The sequence below is a fragment of the Drosophila guanche genome, unplaced genomic scaffold (assembly GCF_900245975.1).
Source record: "Drosophila guanche unplaced genomic scaffold, DGUA_6, whole genome shotgun sequence".
Lineage (NCBI taxonomy): Eukaryota > Metazoa > Arthropoda > Insecta > Diptera > Drosophilidae > Drosophila > Drosophila guanche.
In genome coordinates, this window is record NW_022995745.1 from 5,898,916 (window position 1) to 5,918,275 (window position 19,360).

Below are 19,360 nucleotides of genomic sequence, written 5' to 3' on the forward strand. Positions count from 1 at the left end.
AGGAGAAGCAGCAGTCGCAGTCGCAGTCGCAGTCGAAGAACGCAGCAAGTGTAGCTCCATCGCAGTCGCAGCGAAATCCGCTGCAGCAGCGAGAGCGAGAGAGCGGGAGAGCAACCGTAAAAACCGTCGTCAAAGGCCAGCAACAACACCGAGAAGAGAGTCGCCAAGCGTTAAGTTGAAGCTTAAAGTGGGTCTGGGCTCCGGCATGACTGCGGATATCCGCTGTACCGGTATAATCACTGTCCAAGCTGGCTACGGATATTCCCGATTCAGTCCAGAAATATTCACAAATAGAAATGTTCCAAAATGTCTGAAAAGTGTATGCATAAAATGAGAAAATTGTTATAGGAATAAATGGAGACCATGTAGCAAATACTTTAAAGAATTTTGTGCCAAAGATGAAGCTAAACTTGATGGAGCAGCAGCACCAGTAAAGTAAAGGGTACAAATTTCAGAAGCAGAAAAAAGGAGAACGACAAAGGCAGTGAAGAGGGGGAGACAAGCAGAAGAGGGCAGGGCAGGGCAGGGCAGGGCAGGGCAGGGCAAAGGCAATAAGCAAAACGTTTTATGTTAAATACCGCATCGTTATCTCCTCTGCGCCGTGGTCGGAGAGCATGGCAGGCAGGGTGGGGTCCCGTCGCTGTCCGGCTCTGGCCCGGAGGCCAACTAAAATGCAGCAACATCCACGCGCTGCAGATCCCAATGCAGTCCTACCTCCCCCCACCCGAAACCCTGCACAATAATAACTATAATAATCAACACACAAACACACACACACACAGTAAGCTGTGTGACTGTGTGTGTTTATACCCTAAGAAACGGTAGCATGTTTTTGTTAAGAAATGTGTAATAGATTAATATGTAATGTAACAATGTAATAAATATGTGAAGATAATCACATTTATTTATTATATTATTTTGTATAATATTATAAATATTTAGAACTGCCATTTGAATGAACCATCTTCGAGGGTATCCATGGCCTCGTTACTCCAAAGTTAAACATTTTGTTTTTTTTTTTGGTTGTTTGTTAAGTTTTCTTCATTTCATTTACTTAATTTTATACACACGTTTGCTCTGCTACCGCCCAGCCCCCTTTTTGTTGTGGCTGTCCCTTCAGTGCAGTGTGTGGTATTTATTGCAACACGCCCCGCGCCACCCCTGCCACATTCCCATTCCCATTCCCATTGCCATTCCAATTCCCACTAAAACTCGTCTCTTGTCTGGCAGCTTTTTAGTATTCATTAAACTGCATAATTATACAATAAGTGCAATGGCTACGACTTAGACGCAGCACCAGCAGCAGCCCCAAACCACACGCACGCACACATACACACTGCTGCCACGCCCCCAAAGCCACGCAGCACACAAATATGTATATCCATGCTAAAGGGGCGTCTTGTCTGGCGGATGCACCACTCGAGCAGAATTTGTAGCTAAATGAAATGCAAAAGAAATGATGAAAACTTAGAGACGAAAAGTGATGCAATCCACGGAATTATATAATTACATTGGACAACAAATTAGCTGCCAATGCTTAGAATTGATTTTATTTTAATTCATTTTTAAGCACTGCGACTGTTGGGCAAAATAACTCATTGAGAAATCGGAACCCCTACAGTCACCTCAAACATTTGCCACCCCCATCCCCTGCTAAGTTCCAACATAAGAAAGGGTCCAACAGGGGGCGCTGTCGTTCATTGGATGGGGGGGGGATATGGGATTATTAAGCAGGATTATGAATAGATGGGCTCATTCAGTCAGGCCGTTTCTCGCTCCAGCCGGCTCCGCCCGGCCACTCATTGTTTTTATGTTTCGAGCAACTTTTTGCCAATTTCAAATGGACAAAACGGAAGCAAAATATGGCCAGCCACCTGAACTACTCGCCAATGTCAGCCCCAAGCCCCCAGCCCCCAGCCGCCCGTACGGTTTGTTCGGGCCAGGGCTAGAGGCTCATAAACAAATCCCTTAAACGTTTTAAATGCCCGAGCCCAGCTGCATGTGACCACGCCCCCCCATCCGATATCCAACACCTACTAAGTCCTCTCCCGCCTCGCCCTCCCGCGCACTCATAAGTTGGTGGCAAACGCAACGAAAACCGAACCAAAAACAACAACAACAAAAAAAAGAAAGAAAAAGAAAACAATTGGAAATAGACAAAGCGAAGAGGGTTGAGGAGGGACTATGCGAAGTGGGAATACTCTGCATTCGGCAGCACATTTCATGCTTATTATTTATATTACTTTTAGAGAGAACAGAACGAAATTCCAAGTAAAAACAATCTTAAAAATAAGTTTTAAAAACATACAAATAAATGCGAGAAACTGCAAATGAAAGTTTCAACTTTGTTGACATTGGAAACGGGCTCAAGCCTAGCTCTAGGGCAATGGCAATGGGTAAAAGTGGACATTGGACGCACTTGGAGCATGTGTGCGGACCATTTCATGCTCGAAAATAGTTTTGGGCAAGGCATTGGGAGGTTTTGGAAGCTCTTTAGCTGTAGCTGGAGCTATGGATATGGATATGGAACAGTGTCCGCACAGGGTGGAGGTGGAGGTGGACCAAGGAGCTCGGTGGAGCAGCCAAGCAAGCATCGCCCTCTGGTGCATCGTAAAAAATAAGCAGCAGCAAATTGTATTTTTATGAGCTGAAACTGTTTTGGGGCCACATTTCAATGTCGATAAAAACAACGATGGTCCCGCCTGTCGATGGAGGGTGGCCTGGGGTGCGGCGGGGGAATGGCTAAGCAGTGTGTGGACAGTGGATGTGGACCCGTGTGTGTGTGTGTGTGTGTGTGTGTGTGTGTGTGTGTGTGGTGCAGCTGGAAAACCCAGAACCGACAACCGACAACTGGCCACCGGCCACCGACAACAACAATAAAAACCTGAAACAAAAACTTACAACAAATTACAAATAACGAGGCAAAAAATCTTCGTTCCAGCACTGTGCAGGCGCCAGAGCGGAATAGATTGTGGCAGTGCCAGGGACACTGTGGACAGGGGACAGAGGACTGTGGGCTCTGGGCTCTCTCTACTAATAGAAAATCGTGTGGGCAAAATTGCATTGCGGGCCTCAGGAAACAGGAGACGAGCCCCTGTTAGCTGAACATTCATTAGAACTAATTAAACGTGATCATAGAGCGAGCTTCGCCCTACCCGGAGCTAAAGACACAGGACAGGAGCTGGATCTGGAATGAGACTGGGGGGCTCCGCAATTCGAAATTGAACCCTCCGGTGGAGCAGGGTTTTGTCCCGTCTATTTCTATGTCCTATGTCTATGGATAGTTAACCGAGCAAACATGCAACTGGTCGATTGGAGTAAATTGATATGCCAGAACGAACCCCCCCGCCCCACACACACACACACACCATGAACACAGGGAATGGCTACAAGTACGACATATGTCTGGTGTGTGGGAGCCAAACACCTACAGCTGGCAATGGGTGCTAAAGGGTGGCCACAAATATCCACAAACAAATCGAGGAGAAATTGGCACAAGCAAAAACATTGAATCGTGGCCCAAGGTAAGACTTTCTTATCAATGCGCCATGTGCAGCCCCAGAAAACTCTCTTTGTTTCCCCTTTGTGTATATAATTGTATGTAATTCTTACATTTGCATACCACACGAATAGCTGCACTAATTAAAACGTGCCGTGTGGCACGTGCAATTCAAAAAGAATGCCACAAAAATCCAGTGCACAGCACATGCGTGCCTTTGGCGATATTTATCGCTTGGTTTATGCCTAAATGATGTGAGCCTAAGCCATTGTTGCCATTAAATGCACCAAAGCCAAAATATTGAAGTTATTCTTGGAAAAATATTGAGCCGAGCATGTGATATATTTTGTTGGTCAACTGAATCGATATCGATATCTGCTCATGCAATGCACATCCCTGGGATTTTGTGTGTTTTTGTTCAACTGTACTCGGATTACAAGCTGCTGAAATTCCTAACTCGATGAATGTGCATCGCTAGGCAAGTGACTATCCTCAAATTCGTATTACCCAGCAATAATAGTTCATTAAAATTGCTAGTTATTCGTCTCCGCAGCATTCCAGTCCTGCAGCTTAATCGGCAAGCTGAGGTGACCGCAGTCCACAGTCCACAGTCGGCCACAGCCACAGCTCCAACTCTCTCTCTCTCTCTCTCTCTCTCTCTCTCGATTGTGTGGCAATATCACATCAAATATTGTATGTTCCTCATGCGCCAACGTTTGATTGCTACTGGGATTCTAATATTAATTAAAGGCTCAAGTCAGCACCAGCCCACACAGCCACACAAGCTGCTGTCTTTCCCACATATACACTCGCATATAACTGTCTCTCTATCTCTATATGTGTGTGAGTGTGTGTGTGTGTCTCTGTGTGCACGCCCAGTAAATAAATATAATTAGCTGGGAGCAAGCAGCATTTCTCTCTCTCTCTCTCTCTCTCTCTCTATCTTCGGTCGTTCCGTTTCATACCATTTTGGTGTTGTGTGGCACGCAAAATGAGATGACACTAAATCAAAGTTATTCAACGCACGTCGTTAAGTCATTAATCGAACAATGCACGGCGGGAACATGCTGCGATTGGGATACATACAATACGCCCACACACAACACACAACACACACACGCACACACACACTCGCTCGTAACATATGCTGATATCGTCTTTGCCGTTTCTCTTTGCCTCTCTCTTAGCCCTCTCTTTGCCCTTCTCTTTGCCCATCTCTTTGTCTTTGCGTCACGTTGACGGCCATGTTGGCACATAATAACGGGGTCCAGCCCCTTGACGACGATGATGATGTTGATGATGATGCGGCCTCAGAGGTAACTAACGCCAGTGCGGGACCTCTTCCAACTCCGATGCATTATTAAACGCATAAATTTCAAGTCAAGTGGCAGCAGCAGCAGCAGCAGCAGCAGCGACCTGAAATGCCAGAGACAGACACGCGTGCTGGTCCCATGCTGTAAATGCCAACCCCCATCCCCCCTCAAGTGCTGATGGCCAGCGGTCGCGTACAGTCGCGGCAAGCGCCTTGCGGTGGTAGCGCCAGGACGCAGACTGAGTCAAGTCACTTCCAAAATGCTTTTGACAAGAATTTGCAGCAGGCTGTGGTGGTGGCAAGACTGGGACAACCGCAGATCTGCACTGCGAATGCTGTCATCCAAGTTCCCAGAAGCACTTCACAGACTACACAAATGGCAACAAAATATCCATGATTTGTGGGTACCAAAACGCCACTAAATTGATCCACATTATCATTTACTTTCTGCACCATTTTTGTAATTTTATAAGCCCAAAAATCCCTTCAACTAAAGCCGCAAAATCGCATTTAATTATTTAATTATAACTTTACAACAAGCTTAAGTTTGTAACCTTTGAAAATCGTGTAATATTTCAGTATTTCCGATTGATACAAACTCGCACGAGTTTCCAGCATTGCAATTTACGGTTGAAAAACATTACCAATTATGGTAATGGAAATAAACCTCGTTAATTATTGGGTAATCGTAGCAAAGTTTAACAAAGTTTAACCGATTTTCGCATCAAATAATCGAATCGTGCCGGAGGGGGGGTTCGAAACTATAACTAAAACCTGGTACACAGACAGAGCAGAGTTTTGGCCTGCCTGGCATCTGCTTTGGCAGATTTATGCGGAAAAGTAAACCACCATCGGACCGGACCATTCAGCAGCAATCCAGCATGCGAGTACCATATAGCAGTTACCGCATTCAGGAGTTACAGCAGCACTGAAAGGGATCGGAGTATCGGGCAGAGCATCGGGAATGGAAATGCAAAATGCGAAATGGGATATGCGAATGCTGGGGATTCCTCAATTCCCACACTCCCAATCGGGGGGTCAACTGTCGAATGGAAAACTGGCAATGCTCCAGCCCGGCCCGGCTCGGCCCGGCCCGGCTCGGCCCGGCCCGGCTCGACCCGGTAATAGGATTATGCCTGGGCTCCATCAAAGCCAAAACAACCGCAACCACGCATAATTGTTCAATTTATTTATTTAAGCACGAAATGCGTGGCTACAGCCCAACACAATGCCCACACACAAGCACAAATGCATAAAGCCAACAAAAAAGAGTGGCATCGGGCAAGAGATCCTGCCATCCATCCTTGCCCAGACTCCAGTGCCAGTGCCCAGCATGGACCAACAACAACAACAACAACAACAAAAACGGACCTCGGCGAGCAGCAAACGTTTTTCGGTTTTTGTGGTCAATGAAAAATCGCTTTAAATAATGAATTTCAGTTAAATAAATATTTAAAAAGCTGTCAGCGAACTTTTATGGGCTTTTATGGGTGCTGCACGGACTGGTGGCCGACTCCCAGCCACCAAAATGGATCATCACCTGCCTGTGATTGGCGCCAAGAAATTAGTATATATTAGAATGATACAATAGGAGCCTGGACATCAAATCAGCCAAGAGCTGTGTGAAGATTATTTTCATACATCCCTGAGCGATGGAAAATCGATAAGCGATAACTTATTTTGAGCATATTTGGAGTGAGGCGTGCACACAGCTAAAAGCTAAATGTTGCATTTATCCACCTGCTTCGCCTTTATGTTGCTATTTGCTGCAAGTGACAATAGATGGGGGCACTGTTCCCGTTCAAATGGCCATTGAGTGTACCATTTTTCTATTCACAATTTTACAATTTGTCATTTAGTTATTGGCCATTTTTCTGTGTGTTGACGTGTCGAAAGTCTGAAGTGACTGTAAAATGCCGTTCAAACATTTGAATTGAAATATAAGTTACAATCAGCGTAACAGGATTTGTAAATATTTTAAATTGTATTACAACTATCAATATTAATTCATAAATGAAGGGTATGGCAATGGTTGTGTGACTTCTTCTTTATTTCATTTCAATTCATATTTCATTCGCATTCCCGTTTTAAGGCCAAACAATCAGAGCAGAAGGCTGCCAGGGCTAGGGGAGACGGCAATTGGTGGACACGAGAAATTATAATTATAATTTCTGCGTATACGGGGGAAGCCGTTCAGGACTAATTAGTCTCCTGAGCGTGTTCTTTGATTCCCGATTTCTGATTATTGTAAATCTCTGGTCACGCACAAACGAAACAATTCATAAATTTAATTTTTGTGGCCCCGGCAATAGCAGAAAAAAGAGAGAGGGAGAGAGAAAGAGAGACGGATGCATAGGCCGGGAGTGCTGGATGCTGGATAGCTGGAGTCGCCACTCGACACGTCCCAGCCAACGAATTCCCACAATAAACATTTGCACGGGGCCATCCGACAGCGAGGATGATAATGTGGATGACGATGTAGTGGCTGCTTCCCAGTCCCAGTCCCAGTCACCCACACCCACAGCCCATGATGATGATGATGATGATGATGATGAGGACGATGTGGGTAATGACGCTGATGACGACACACCGTTGGGAATTATTTGTATATGCAGTCATGTAGCATCGATTAATCATTTTATTATTATTGCCATTCGTTGCCGTTCCCATAGCTCGTGATCCTCATACATACGACTACGAGGATGAGCACGAGGACGACTACGAATACGAGTATGAGTATGAAACGTTTTGCGTGACTGGACACCCACTGGGGAGGCAGTGCGGCGGTGCTTAGTTGCGGATTGATGATGGCTGATGGAATTTAAAATGCTGTTCATAGTCAAGCTTCAAGTGCACCCAATTGATGGGTTAACAAATCATGCGCAAAACAACAACAAAAAACAACTGTCTCTTTCAGACAGCAAGTTACTTAGGGGATCTATGGGTGATATGCATCACCTGGATACTCTTTCCTTTTATATTCCACACAGAAATCAGTAAAATGTCTGCGGTAAATGTTTATTAACAACAATAACAACAGATCTCTCTTACCTTTTGGGCAATTACGGTTTCGTTAGCTTTCTCCCTCACTCCTCCTTCCTCTCCTTTGTCTAAGCGGTCGGGGAAATTTAAAGTAAGAGAGCGGCGCAGCTTCGAATGCGCGAGCGGCTTGGCGCTCTCTTAACTCAAGAGAGCAAAACTTGCGAGGCACAACGGTGAATGGGTGTCATATGTTAAGAGAGGAGAGAGGAAGCAGCGCAAAATCGAAGGCTCTCTTCATGTGTGAGTAAAGGAAGAGCAAATGCAGCAAGGGACAAAAGCTAAGAGAAGGAAGAACTCCCACTAATGTAGATGTATGTACATATGTAAACATGCATATGTATACATTGGAATTTACATACCTTGCACCTGTAATGTATTCCTTGATTCTGCCTATAATAATAATCCGTTCTCATCCAGACTTTTCCAATTTATGCCGAAAATGTTGGCAACTCAGTTGCCAGCTGCAGTTCAATGCCCCTGGCAACACTGCTGCTCTACAGCAATGAGATAGACTGTCAAAGAGTCGTGTGTCAGATTGTATTGAAAACCAAACAAAATACAAACCAACTTAAAAGTACTGAAAAGTTTTGAAAAGTTTTCCGACGGCACGCGAAGCGGTAAGTGGAGCCAGCCTGCAGTTAAAGGACTCCAACAAAAAACTAAACTAAATGGCGCCCAAGATTTAGCCATGTATGCGGCAGTGAAGCCCCTGTCCCAGTATCTGCGCCAGAAGACAGTGCGCATATACGATCCGATATTCATACTGCACTCCAAGTACACCATCGTCATACTGCTGGCCTGCACGATCCTGCTGTCGGCCAAGCAGTACTTCGGTGAGCCAATCCTGTGCATCAGCACCAACAAGCACACGGAGTACATTCAGTCCTACTGCTGGACCATGGGCACCTACATACTGCCCACCGAGAGCAACACCAGCACGGGCCTGCCCGGCGCGGCCTTCAATCGGAGCGGCCTGCAGGGACTGGTGGCCAGGGATCAGCAGTTTGCTCGCCTCATTTCGATAGCCGAGGGCGTCGGACCCGAGAAGCGGGGCGTCACCAAGCGCCTCTATCTGCGCTATTATCAGTGGGTGTTTATGATCCTGCTGTTTCAGTCGCTGCTCTTCCACATGCCCTCGTACCTGTGGAAGGTGTGGGAGGGGCATCGCATGGCACAGCTGAGCTGCGAGGTGGGTGGCGCCATCATAGTGGAGGACACCTACCGCACGCGGCTCCACATGCTCACCAAGTACTTTCGATCAAAGTTCTCCGCCATCCACTGCTGCTATGCCATCAAGTACACCTTCTGTGAGATGCTCAACTTGCTGATTAGCGTGAGTAAACGAGAATCTTGCATCACTGCAGGCATCAGGCATCAGACATTCTACTCTCCCATCTATTCGGTAGATACTCAACTTTTGGCTCATGGATGTCGTGTTCAATGGCTTCTGGCAGAAGTACATACACGCCTTGGCCGCCATACCCGTCTACGATTGGCAGCTCTGGAACATGATGACATCGCGCGTCTTTCCCAAGGTGGCCAAGTGCGAGATGTTTGTGTATGGGCCGAGTGGCACTCCGAATGTGCTCGACATTCTCTGTGTCTTGCCGCTGAACATACTCAACGAGAAGATATTTGCCGTGCTCTACGTTTGGTTCCTGTTCATTGCCATGTTGTCCGCTCTGAATATGCTGTACCGCCTCCTGCTCGTCTGCTGCGCCCGGCTGCGACTCCAGCTGCTGTGCACCCATCTGCGCGGCATGCCCAAGACCCATGTACGCGAGGTGCTGACCACCGCCGGCTACGGCGACTGGTTCGTCCTCATGGGTGTCAGCGTCAATGTGAATCCCAAGCTCTTTCGTGAACTAGTCGAACAGCTCTACACGGAACTCATGGAGGAGCGTGCAGCCGCAGCCGCAGCCGCAGCCGCAGCCAAAAGAGAATCACCAGCCGCCAGCCACCAGGTGCCAGGTGCTGCTGCTCCACAGTCACCGCAGCCCACGCCGAGCGCCCCCCATGCCGAGGCAGTGGCATCTGTACGCACCCTGACACTGATGGCTCCCACCCTGAACCTGATGGGCTCCAACAATGAGATTGTCAGCATTGATCGTTGCTGCGATGAGAGTCAGGCTTGAAGTCTTCCATCGCTGCCCCTTTTTGATGGTTTCATTTACAAAACAATTCAATATACTTGAGCTACTTTCATTTCTTGCTGGAACAGTTTTTCTTTTGCTTAAAGCACGATAACAGGGGGGCATCTGATTTCATTTATCAACAGCTGCCCAAGGGCGAGCGTTCCCAGAAATAAGTTCCCACACGTTGTGGGATATTGATGAAATTAAGTCTAACAAATGCTGGCTGGCTCCCAGTTCTGTTTGCTGTTTGCTGTTTGTAGTGTGTGTGGCCTTCTGCCTATAAAAGTCTCCTGCACGCTCTGGTTGGGGCACAGTCTGATCCGATCGCCATGGCTTCGATGGGTAAATCGTTTATGTTCCTTACATTCGTGGGGCTCCTGGTGTGCACAGCGGTCTTTCAGGACTACTGGCAGCGTATGTTCATCTCTCTCTTTGCGTCTTTTTATAATTAATTATTTGTTTCTGCAGCGCGCTGCACAAAGCCCTTTGTGGATGTTGGTGGACGTTGCATATTCTTCTCCTCCAACAAGGCCGTACGTAAGCCGTTTCTCACACCAAAAACTATTCCCACTAATTGTTTTTTGGGTCTTTTATAGCCCACTTATGAGTACTACAAAGTCACGTACAAGTCGCGAGTTCTCAGCGTGCCCGTCTTAGTGAGTATTTTCCAGCGACCGCATTGGGGAGACCCAGCAATGATCCATCGATTGATTGTTTGCAGATGGGCTGGCTGCATGCCAACCTCGGCTGCGAGGCCATCGATGACAATTCCCGGCTGCTGACAGTTCGATCGGAGGAGGAGATGCGCCTTATTGCCGACTACTTGAAGAACAAAGCCCATTCGGCCACGCATACGGTGTTCTGGTGCGGCGGACATCGCGGCCGCTTGTCCGATCCCAAGGACATTGATCACGAGACACTGCACGATTTCTACTGGCACAACGACGCCCAGCCCATGAACTATAGCAACTTTGTGAAAAAGGAGCCGCCAAAGAGGCGCTTCGGCGATGGCTACTGTGTCTACATGGAGTTCACGGGCACCCAACTGGTCATGGGCGTCGACAGTTGCCACAAGAAGTGGTCCTTTGCCTGTGAGCTGCAAACTGGTGCACCCAAACGACCAAGCCCCTTTGAGACTTCAAAAACGAATCTATAGAGCATGCCTACAGAAAAGAAAAAGAAACACATCCACGAGCCACGCGGAAATTATAAATATGTTTTATGAGACTCTCCGACTCTCGATTCTCGATAGAGAAATATGAACCACTGCAAATTGTATTTATTCGAAAAACATTTGTTTGTGCTGATCGTAGATATACTCCGAATGGGTAAATAATGTTCCAGTGGCCTTAAGTTTTTATCTACATATTTTTTCAGGTAAACGAATTGCATCAAAATGCTAATAAAATGCACTAATCATAATGAGTGCGGGCTGCTATCTGCAGGCACAACACATAAACTTGAACAAACTTGAGCAAAAAGTTGCGCAAGCCAAGGCAGGTGGGTAGCGATGCTGGCGATGATTGTAAAACTCATCCAGCCGCCTGGCTTGTCTGTCCATAGCTGAAAGGGGCGGGGGGGGGGGGGACAGAGGGTTTCGGCAAGCATGGCGGCGATGACAACGCAAACGGCGGCAATTACATGCAGCTACTCATACAAAAGCAACAACAAACAGCCTCCACACAAATGCAACAGCAACAGACAGACAGACAGAACAGAGGAAGAGAGAGGGAGTGGGAGAGCAATTAAATAAAGGGTCGAGTCTTCTGATGCCCTTGCAGTTACAATCGTTTGTTATTGAATATCCATTTGGTGTCATTGTTGAAATACAAATCCTAAAAGCTCTAAGAGTGCTGATCGGAAGTATATGTGTATATATGTATGTGTATGTACATATGTAAGCTTTGCAATAATCCGCCTGCATATCATAATACCTGCAACAAAAGGGTATGCAAAAGAGAGACGAAGAGAGCAGAGAAGACCGAGAGAGCGCGCGGGCAGAGTAAATATTACTGTGTCTGAGGCGGCTCAAGAGAGAGTGCAGGCGAGAAAGAAAGACAGAGAGAGAGAGAGAGAGAGCATTGGGTTGTGTGGTGTGGAGGGGGGAGCGTAAAATAAACAAAGTTAATTTTAATTAAAAACCGCAGGAAACCGAAAAAACAACAGAATGCTAAATAAAATTTGCGTGAACAAGACAGGGGCACTCAACGACGATGACGATAACGATGGCGATGGCGAGATGTTAAAGTCTTGCATATGCAAGTGTAATGCAATGCAATGAATGGCTTCAGGGGAGGCGTGGTGGTGGTGGGGTTTAACAACAACGCAAAGAGTAGATAGTGGCAAATAAACGGGAAAAGAGATAGGCAGATAGACAGACAGACAAACAGACAGACAGACAGACAGACTGACAGACTGACTGCTGACTGAGTGAGAAAGAGAAAACATGCCGCCAGCAGTAACCGAGCAGCTGTAACCGGTTTGTAGGCCCACTAACACTAAACCAACACTAGCGCCCCACGCCCCACGCCCCACGCCCAGAGCCCAAACCGAAGAGCGCCCTCGGAATACCCACCAATGGATAACTGTAACAAAGACACATGTAAACAATTTCGTTTGTCTTCATCGCTGCTGCCTTCACCGTTTCGTTTCGTTTCGTTTCGTTACTTTTTGTTTCCTGCCTCTAGTTTTAATTATACAAAGGGAAAACTTTACCCGCACACCGCACATCCTACACACCCCATCACCCATCCCCCATTCCCACCAGGCGCCTGCCACTGCCAAGACGAAAGTTGAAAGTGAGCAACGGTGAAACGATTTCTAACCTACCCCTCGGTACACATTCCCCAACCACAAATCCAAACGGCAATTGCCCAAAAAGTACAAGATGTACTGTTAGTCTCTGTTGCCAATTATGCATCAGGGGAACGAAATGATTGAAAAAGGCGAAGAGATTGGGAAAAGGAAGAGTCAATCGATCAAAGGCAAAAGCAAAGCAAAGAGTGATGAACAAATAATAAAACCAATGTGGGGGGGGGGGACCTACAAAGCCTCTTCAAAACTCTATTAAAATAAAATTAACTTAAAATCAGAAGAGATGTCAGCTAAAGAATACTTCAAGTCCACAAAGGACTGGAAGCTGGCCCAGAAAATGTGTAAGGAAAAAAGAGTACTCCGCGAGTGAGTAACAAAACCCAACAACAACTGAGGCATGCTCAAGAAACCCCTTACCAAACCCATACCCATAATAATAATAAGGAAAAAAAATTAAAACCCGATGCCAGGCATTGCCATGGGTTACCTTACCCCCATGGCTTGTCCTCGGTTGAGTTGTTGTCACTGGCGCCGCCACGAACAAAGAAAATGGCAAATAAATTAACAAGTTAATTGAGTTTCGTGTTTAGGCAGCGGCGAAAACGAAAACGAAAACAAAAACGACAACGAAACCCCAACAAAACCCCAAAACCTTATGGCCAATAATCGAGTGGAGTCTGGCTCTCCTCTTCCTTTGACTATCTCTCTCTCAGTTTCTCTCTCTCTCTCTCTCTCTCTCTCTCTGCATCTCTGTTTCTGCGGCTGGTGTCGGGGGGCGGCTTGTTGCGGTTTGTCAGGTGCGTTAAAATTTGCGGTCCTCGTTGCGGCCGCTCTTCGGTTATTAACAATTAACAATTAATGCTAAATCAATAAGCAAACACGAGTAGAACATGTTTGAAAGGAGCCTCAATGCTCCACCCAGCCTCCTCATACCCTTTCGCCCAGCGACCACTTTTATCTCTGACTCTAAGACAATGAGAGGACAATGTCATTTATATGCTAATTAGGATTGCTCAAGGAGGGGCTTTTGTGCCCCCCTGGTCTGCCGATTCTCGACGACGAATTAATTAAAAATTTTTGCGACCTGGCCACGAAATTACCGAAGAGCAACTCCAGGCTACAAAACGCAGCAAATGCAATCCGGAACAGGATACAGGATACAGGACACGGGTCCTACTCATTCTCCATCCTCATCAGCAGCAGGAGCAGCAGCAGTAGAAGCCTTGTCCAGGGCGGCGGCGGCTGCGGCGGCTCTGGTGTGTGGCTTTGGTGTGGGAAGGAGACGGACAACGAGGGACACGTGTAACATAATCATTTTTCAATTACATTTTCGGGTTTTCGTGTGTGCGGTCCGAGTTTGGTCCTTTAGAAATCAGCCACGACCACATACCGCTAGCTCGGCCTGGAAATACTAGCCCTAAGAGCGGGTTGGGTAGTATGAGGAAGTCCCCCTCGACCACTCGACCGCCCGTTGTGTGGTGCATATTGAACATTTGCTGCAAAATTGATTCCACGACATTTTTGCGGACACCACGACGCACCATAGCGATGCACCATCGATCGGATAAGCAGAGAATTATTCACCACGCTCAGAGAGACAAGCGCAAGACAGGGATAGAGCTAGTGGCAGACATTGTCACAGTGGTGAAAACGTCACTTGGAACAGAGCATACAATGAGAGCAGAGAGAGAGAGAGAGAGAGCGCAAATTGCTCGCTTGCAGCAGCATTCGATGCTGATCAAAGGAATTCATCTCTCGGGCTGTCTCTCCTTTCTCCTGTCTTTCTCCTGTCTCTTAATTCCGCTTAATATATATTCAATTTGTAAGTTGGTTGCTGTTTCCGTTATAATCATTCCGCATGTGTTGCTTAGCCAACAATATGCACCCCCCACAATTCGTTTATTGCTTTCCGCCCAACCAGACCCGACAAGGTGGCATTATCTGTAAGCGAAACCGTTTTTGCAACAAACGGCGATGATTCCATATTCCATCCGCTATGGCCATACAGCCATAAGCCCCCTACAGTTCCACGCTCTGCCCTTTCCTTTCCCTTCGTTCCAGTCCATGTGGCTACGCCCCCGAGACCCGTTGTTCGGACAGAGCGAAGCCATCACCATCATCATCCGTGCCGTGCCATGCCATGCCGTGCCGTTTTAATCAATTATAATTGCTAGCATTTTTGATTAGTTGGCACCTGCCTCAGCCATCAGCAATGTCCGTCCGTCCGTCCGAGTGGTTGGGAATCGTTTTGGTCAACCAGCCAGAGCAACGTTCATCCATATGTTGGATGCCGGTCGGTCGGCATGTGGCTGCCTGTGTGCTGCCATTCTGCTGCATGCATACATACACACATACAATGTACAATGGGTGTGTGTGTGTGTGTGTGTGTGTGTGTGTGGTGCTCTGGCCAGAAGACTGGCAAACATTTTACGTAATTGCGCACATATTTAAATTGCGTTCCATAAAGCACAATACATCAAATTATGGTCCAAAGTAAAGTAAATCTGACAGACAGAAACAACCGCCAGAAAAGAGAGAGAGAAATGAAGATGGAAATGAAGGTGGAGCTGGAGGTGGAGTTGGAGTTGGAGCTGGAGCTGGAGGATGGAAAGCTGCAGCAGGAGTTGTTGTGCTAAGGCCAGTTAATAAGTAAGCTGCAGAATTCATCTTGGCTGTCCGTTCGTTAGTCTGTCCAACCTGTCCTGGCCTGTGGACTGCCTCCGTTTGTCTTTTGCATGCATTTTGCATGAGATTTTTGTGCAAGTCCACTGTGGACTCTACACTGAGCGAACAATTCAAAAGGCCATGCTTACATCATACAACTGGAGCCACAAATCGTAACTTCATATCCATCTAGGTTGCAGACTTATTTGTGGAAGATGTGTGGCTCAGGTATGGCCGCTCGAGAGCCGTGGATTGCTAACAGAGCGCTGTCGCAGAGCACTAACAGAGCGCTGCCGTGGATCGCTAACAGAGCTGCCAGCGCCTGCGGCTACAGTATGTTAGCTGCTTACAGCGCTGTTACGCCGCTAGTGCTCTGGCCCTGGCCCTGGCCCTGGCCCAGGCTTATTTTATTTATTTTCTCACAGTGCAGCCCAACACACACAAAGAGCATTTTGCACTGGCAGTGTAATTTATTTAGATTGTCTTGGCAAATATTTATGCACATGTTTTTATTGATTTATACATCAATTGTTTTCCCTTTGGGGGTCCAAAGCCAAAGCCCCAGCTTCAACGCTGTCCGTAATTAACGAAGACGACGGACGTCGACCCTGGGCTAAGGATAGGCCTTAGTACCCGTACCCGGTCACAAGTAGCCATCAAGACAAATTACCTGAAAGCGATTTCGGTCATATCGGGGCACACTCGTAGAGCGTAGAATGAAAACTTTACCGCACTTAAGTGTCGCATTTATGGTGCCCGGAAGGGGCAGACAATTTGACATACCATACCCTGCCCTTGCCACTGCCACCGCCACACACCGCCACGAGTGGAGTTCAAAGCTAATCCCTTTCCGTGCCTTCCTGGATTAGTTTTGAATTGCTGCTCCCTCCAACAAGATTAGAGGCAATTGTCCGTGAGTCTTCTTGGGGTTGTGATGGACTGGGGGAGCAGCCAGCCCATCCCACCACTCGCACTTGTGGGTCATATCCATCCTTATGCCATGGCTGGTTAAGTTTGCAACTGATTTGATTTCATCTTGGCCAATTGTCCGTCCACGCCTACAGCTAAAGGGCAAAAAAAAAAGAGTAAGACACCCCCAGGCACAGGCACAGGCACAGGCACAGTGCTCCAACGTGGGACATACGTATGTATGTAGAAATGTATGTAAATATGTAAGTACAAATAAATATGTACTATGTATGTACATTTGTATGTACCGTGTCTGATGTGTGTCCATATATTCATATATGGCAAATATTTCACAGCCAATTTCGCATCCTTACACACAGTTTCTTCGTCGTTGGTTCTGGACTCCGTCTTCGTCTTCGTCTTCGTCTCCGTCTTATTCTTGTACTCCCTCTCCATGCTGCTGCTGTTGCTGGTCTCCTTTGCGCTCTCCTCCTCTTCGTCTTTGTCCCCTTGCTGGTCCTGGGCAGGGACAACATCCACTATTGTGCATACAAACTGTAATAAAAAATTCAGTCCACGTCTCAAGCACTTATTGATACGTGAGCATAGATGACACACAGGCACACACACACACAGGCACACAACTGGCATAAGTAGCGCATATATATGCATAGGATCTGTATGCCAAAGGGGAGCGTGGGGCAGCAGGCTGTTGACCCAAAACAACAATTACTGACCCTGAAAAAACCGGCCATCAATCGGCATACAAAAAATGGCGTGAAAAATCCCAAAAATACTTTCCCGCCTAACAATGCAAAAAAGAAACCAAACCAAATTTCAGCAAAAAAAAAAAGACAAAATTCAATACAAAAAAGTGCGGAAATTTCGGATAAAAAAAAGACAACAAAATTCACACAAATGCGAAATGCATTCTTAGCTCAGATTTTTTGTATGCTTTGTTAAGGTTTAAGTAAATAGTTAAAAAACAAAAAACACTCAAACTGTTTGGTTCGAGTCAACTTTGGCTTGCATATCTTTCAGTTATCAAAAATCAATTGAAAGTGCATGCATTTTATTTGTTTATAAATATGTATGTTAATTATTTGCGAATCATTTGCAAATATTTAATTGTTTTATGCGATACCACACAGGCTGCGAGGGTATTTGTGGTGCAAACAAACAAACTGAATCCAAATGGAAAGTCGTCTCCTGTCCTGCCGTGCGTCTGTGTCAACAGCAGGCAGGTAAATGCCATTAAATATGATGCGCATATTTCTGTGACACGAACACAGAATGTTTTAATTAATTAAATTAACTAATAATCGGTGCGGTTGCTGTGTCTCGCATACGCTCATGTAATATAATATACCAAAAACTTGCACATCGGCTAATTATTCAATTAGTCATTACATTAATCATTGCTCCAAATGGAATACCAAGCGCAGAGCTTCCTTGAATGCTCACAAATACGACTCGGATCTATTTGAACAACAAATGTTGAATAAAAGAGAGAGAATGAATGAACATTTGAGTTCTTATCATAATTTCTGGAACATTTATTGGTCTTTGACAAAGCTTGGAGGGAAATATTTAGTCAATCATTTGAGTTCTCAAAGAACAAGGAGAAGCGACACTGTCAAAGCGTTTTTGCAATTTGTCCGCTAATGGGTGGATCCAATTACCATCCACTACATCTACATCTACATACATGTTTACATATGTACATTACATACATATGTTTAGCTGCATGTGTGATGCATGCAGCACATTTTATAGCACAAGTCAACTTGCACATCGAAATCCAATACGTGCCATGTTGTTAAAATATTTCTGTTGCAATCACAAATAAAAAAGGATAACTATGTATGTATGTGGGTACATATGTATGCATGTAGACATGTATGTAGATTTACATTAAAACATTCTTCTGCATTAGGGTACATATCTTATTTGTGCCTGTACATATCTAATTGAATTTTCATTATTTTTCGATTATATTTTTGTTACATTTTTGCAGGAGATTTGCTCTAGGTAGAGGGTATCCCTCCGTTTGATAGCCCAGGGCCAATGATGCTCCCACTTGTTTCATATCGTTTTGTGGTATTTTCGCTATTATGAACAATAAATGAATTGGTATTGGATTAATTAATTGGTAAATTGCAGTCAGAGACACGCACGGCGCTATTGAAGGACGCTCATAAGGAGCATTGATATGTACTACATATTTAACTACATATATGTACATATGTACATACAGTACTATGTGTGTAAATCGACGCGAACAAATCAATTAACATTATTCATTGAAAGACAATTAATTCCCATAATTAAGTCTTATGCAATGCGCTGAGACCCTTTGAAGTGAATGAATGCCAACAAAAGACAAAACCACAATATTTATGCTACATGAAATTATTGTAAACAAAGTACATATTTGTATTAAGTCTAAAATGTGTTGCCCGCTGCTCTCTAGCTGCTCTCCGTCACTTGATTTTACGGTTGTTCTTTCCTTCCTTTCCAACGGAACTTACCCCAAGTGTGCTATTGCAAGGCAAAGCATTGCCAGACCAGAGATCGCTTTAACGATATTTGTCTATTATGCCGCTACTTGTACCCCTCCCCTCACTCACACTTTCCGACTCACTGCACTCTTTCGCTCTCTCCCGCTCGCTCTCTCCCGCTCGCTCTCTCTCTCTCTCTCTCTCTCTGCCGCAGTAGCGCCTAATGTGCAAAGCACAAAGGAGCGAGCCAATCTCGGCATAAACAGGTGACACCAAGAGCGAGAGAGAAGAGGCAATAAACTGCAATGGCATATATCGTGGGGTGTCGCAAGGCGTTGCGATGGTGTCGAGAGAACAAAGGGGGCGGGACGGAACACACAAAGAGTAGAACATTTTGTTAAGGCCACTTTGCGACATTTTAATTTAAATGCTAATCAGTTGCCAATAGAGAAAAAGAGTGAACCTATGTATCGCACCTCCTCAC

At 45.9% G+C, this 19,360-nt stretch overlaps 2 protein-coding genes across 2 annotated transcripts; both read left to right on the forward strand.

Annotated features, from left to right (window-relative positions):
* The first annotated feature begins 8,533 nt into the window (after nucleotides 1-8,533).
* LOC117580866 (innexin inx6) lies at nucleotides 8,534-10,058 on the forward strand. The gene is made up of 2 exons (XM_034267615.1): nucleotides 8,534-9,186; nucleotides 9,260-10,058. Exons 1-2 carry the CDS (start codon nucleotides 8,542-8,544, stop codon nucleotides 9,986-9,988), a joined length of 1,374 nt encoding a protein of 457 aa, XP_034123506.1. The 5' UTR covers nucleotides 8,534-8,541; the 3' UTR covers nucleotides 9,989-10,058.
* A 250-nt stretch (nucleotides 10,059-10,308) lies between these two features.
* On the forward strand, nucleotides 10,309-11,271 carry LOC117581608. Its single transcript, XM_034268970.1, has 4 exons — nucleotides 10,309-10,402; nucleotides 10,457-10,521; nucleotides 10,585-10,644; nucleotides 10,710-11,271. Exons 1-4 carry the CDS (start codon nucleotides 10,318-10,320, stop codon nucleotides 11,142-11,144), a joined length of 645 nt encoding a protein of 214 aa, XP_034124861.1. The 5' UTR covers nucleotides 10,309-10,317; the 3' UTR covers nucleotides 11,145-11,271.
* Nucleotides 11,272-19,360: the final 8,089 nt, after the last annotated feature.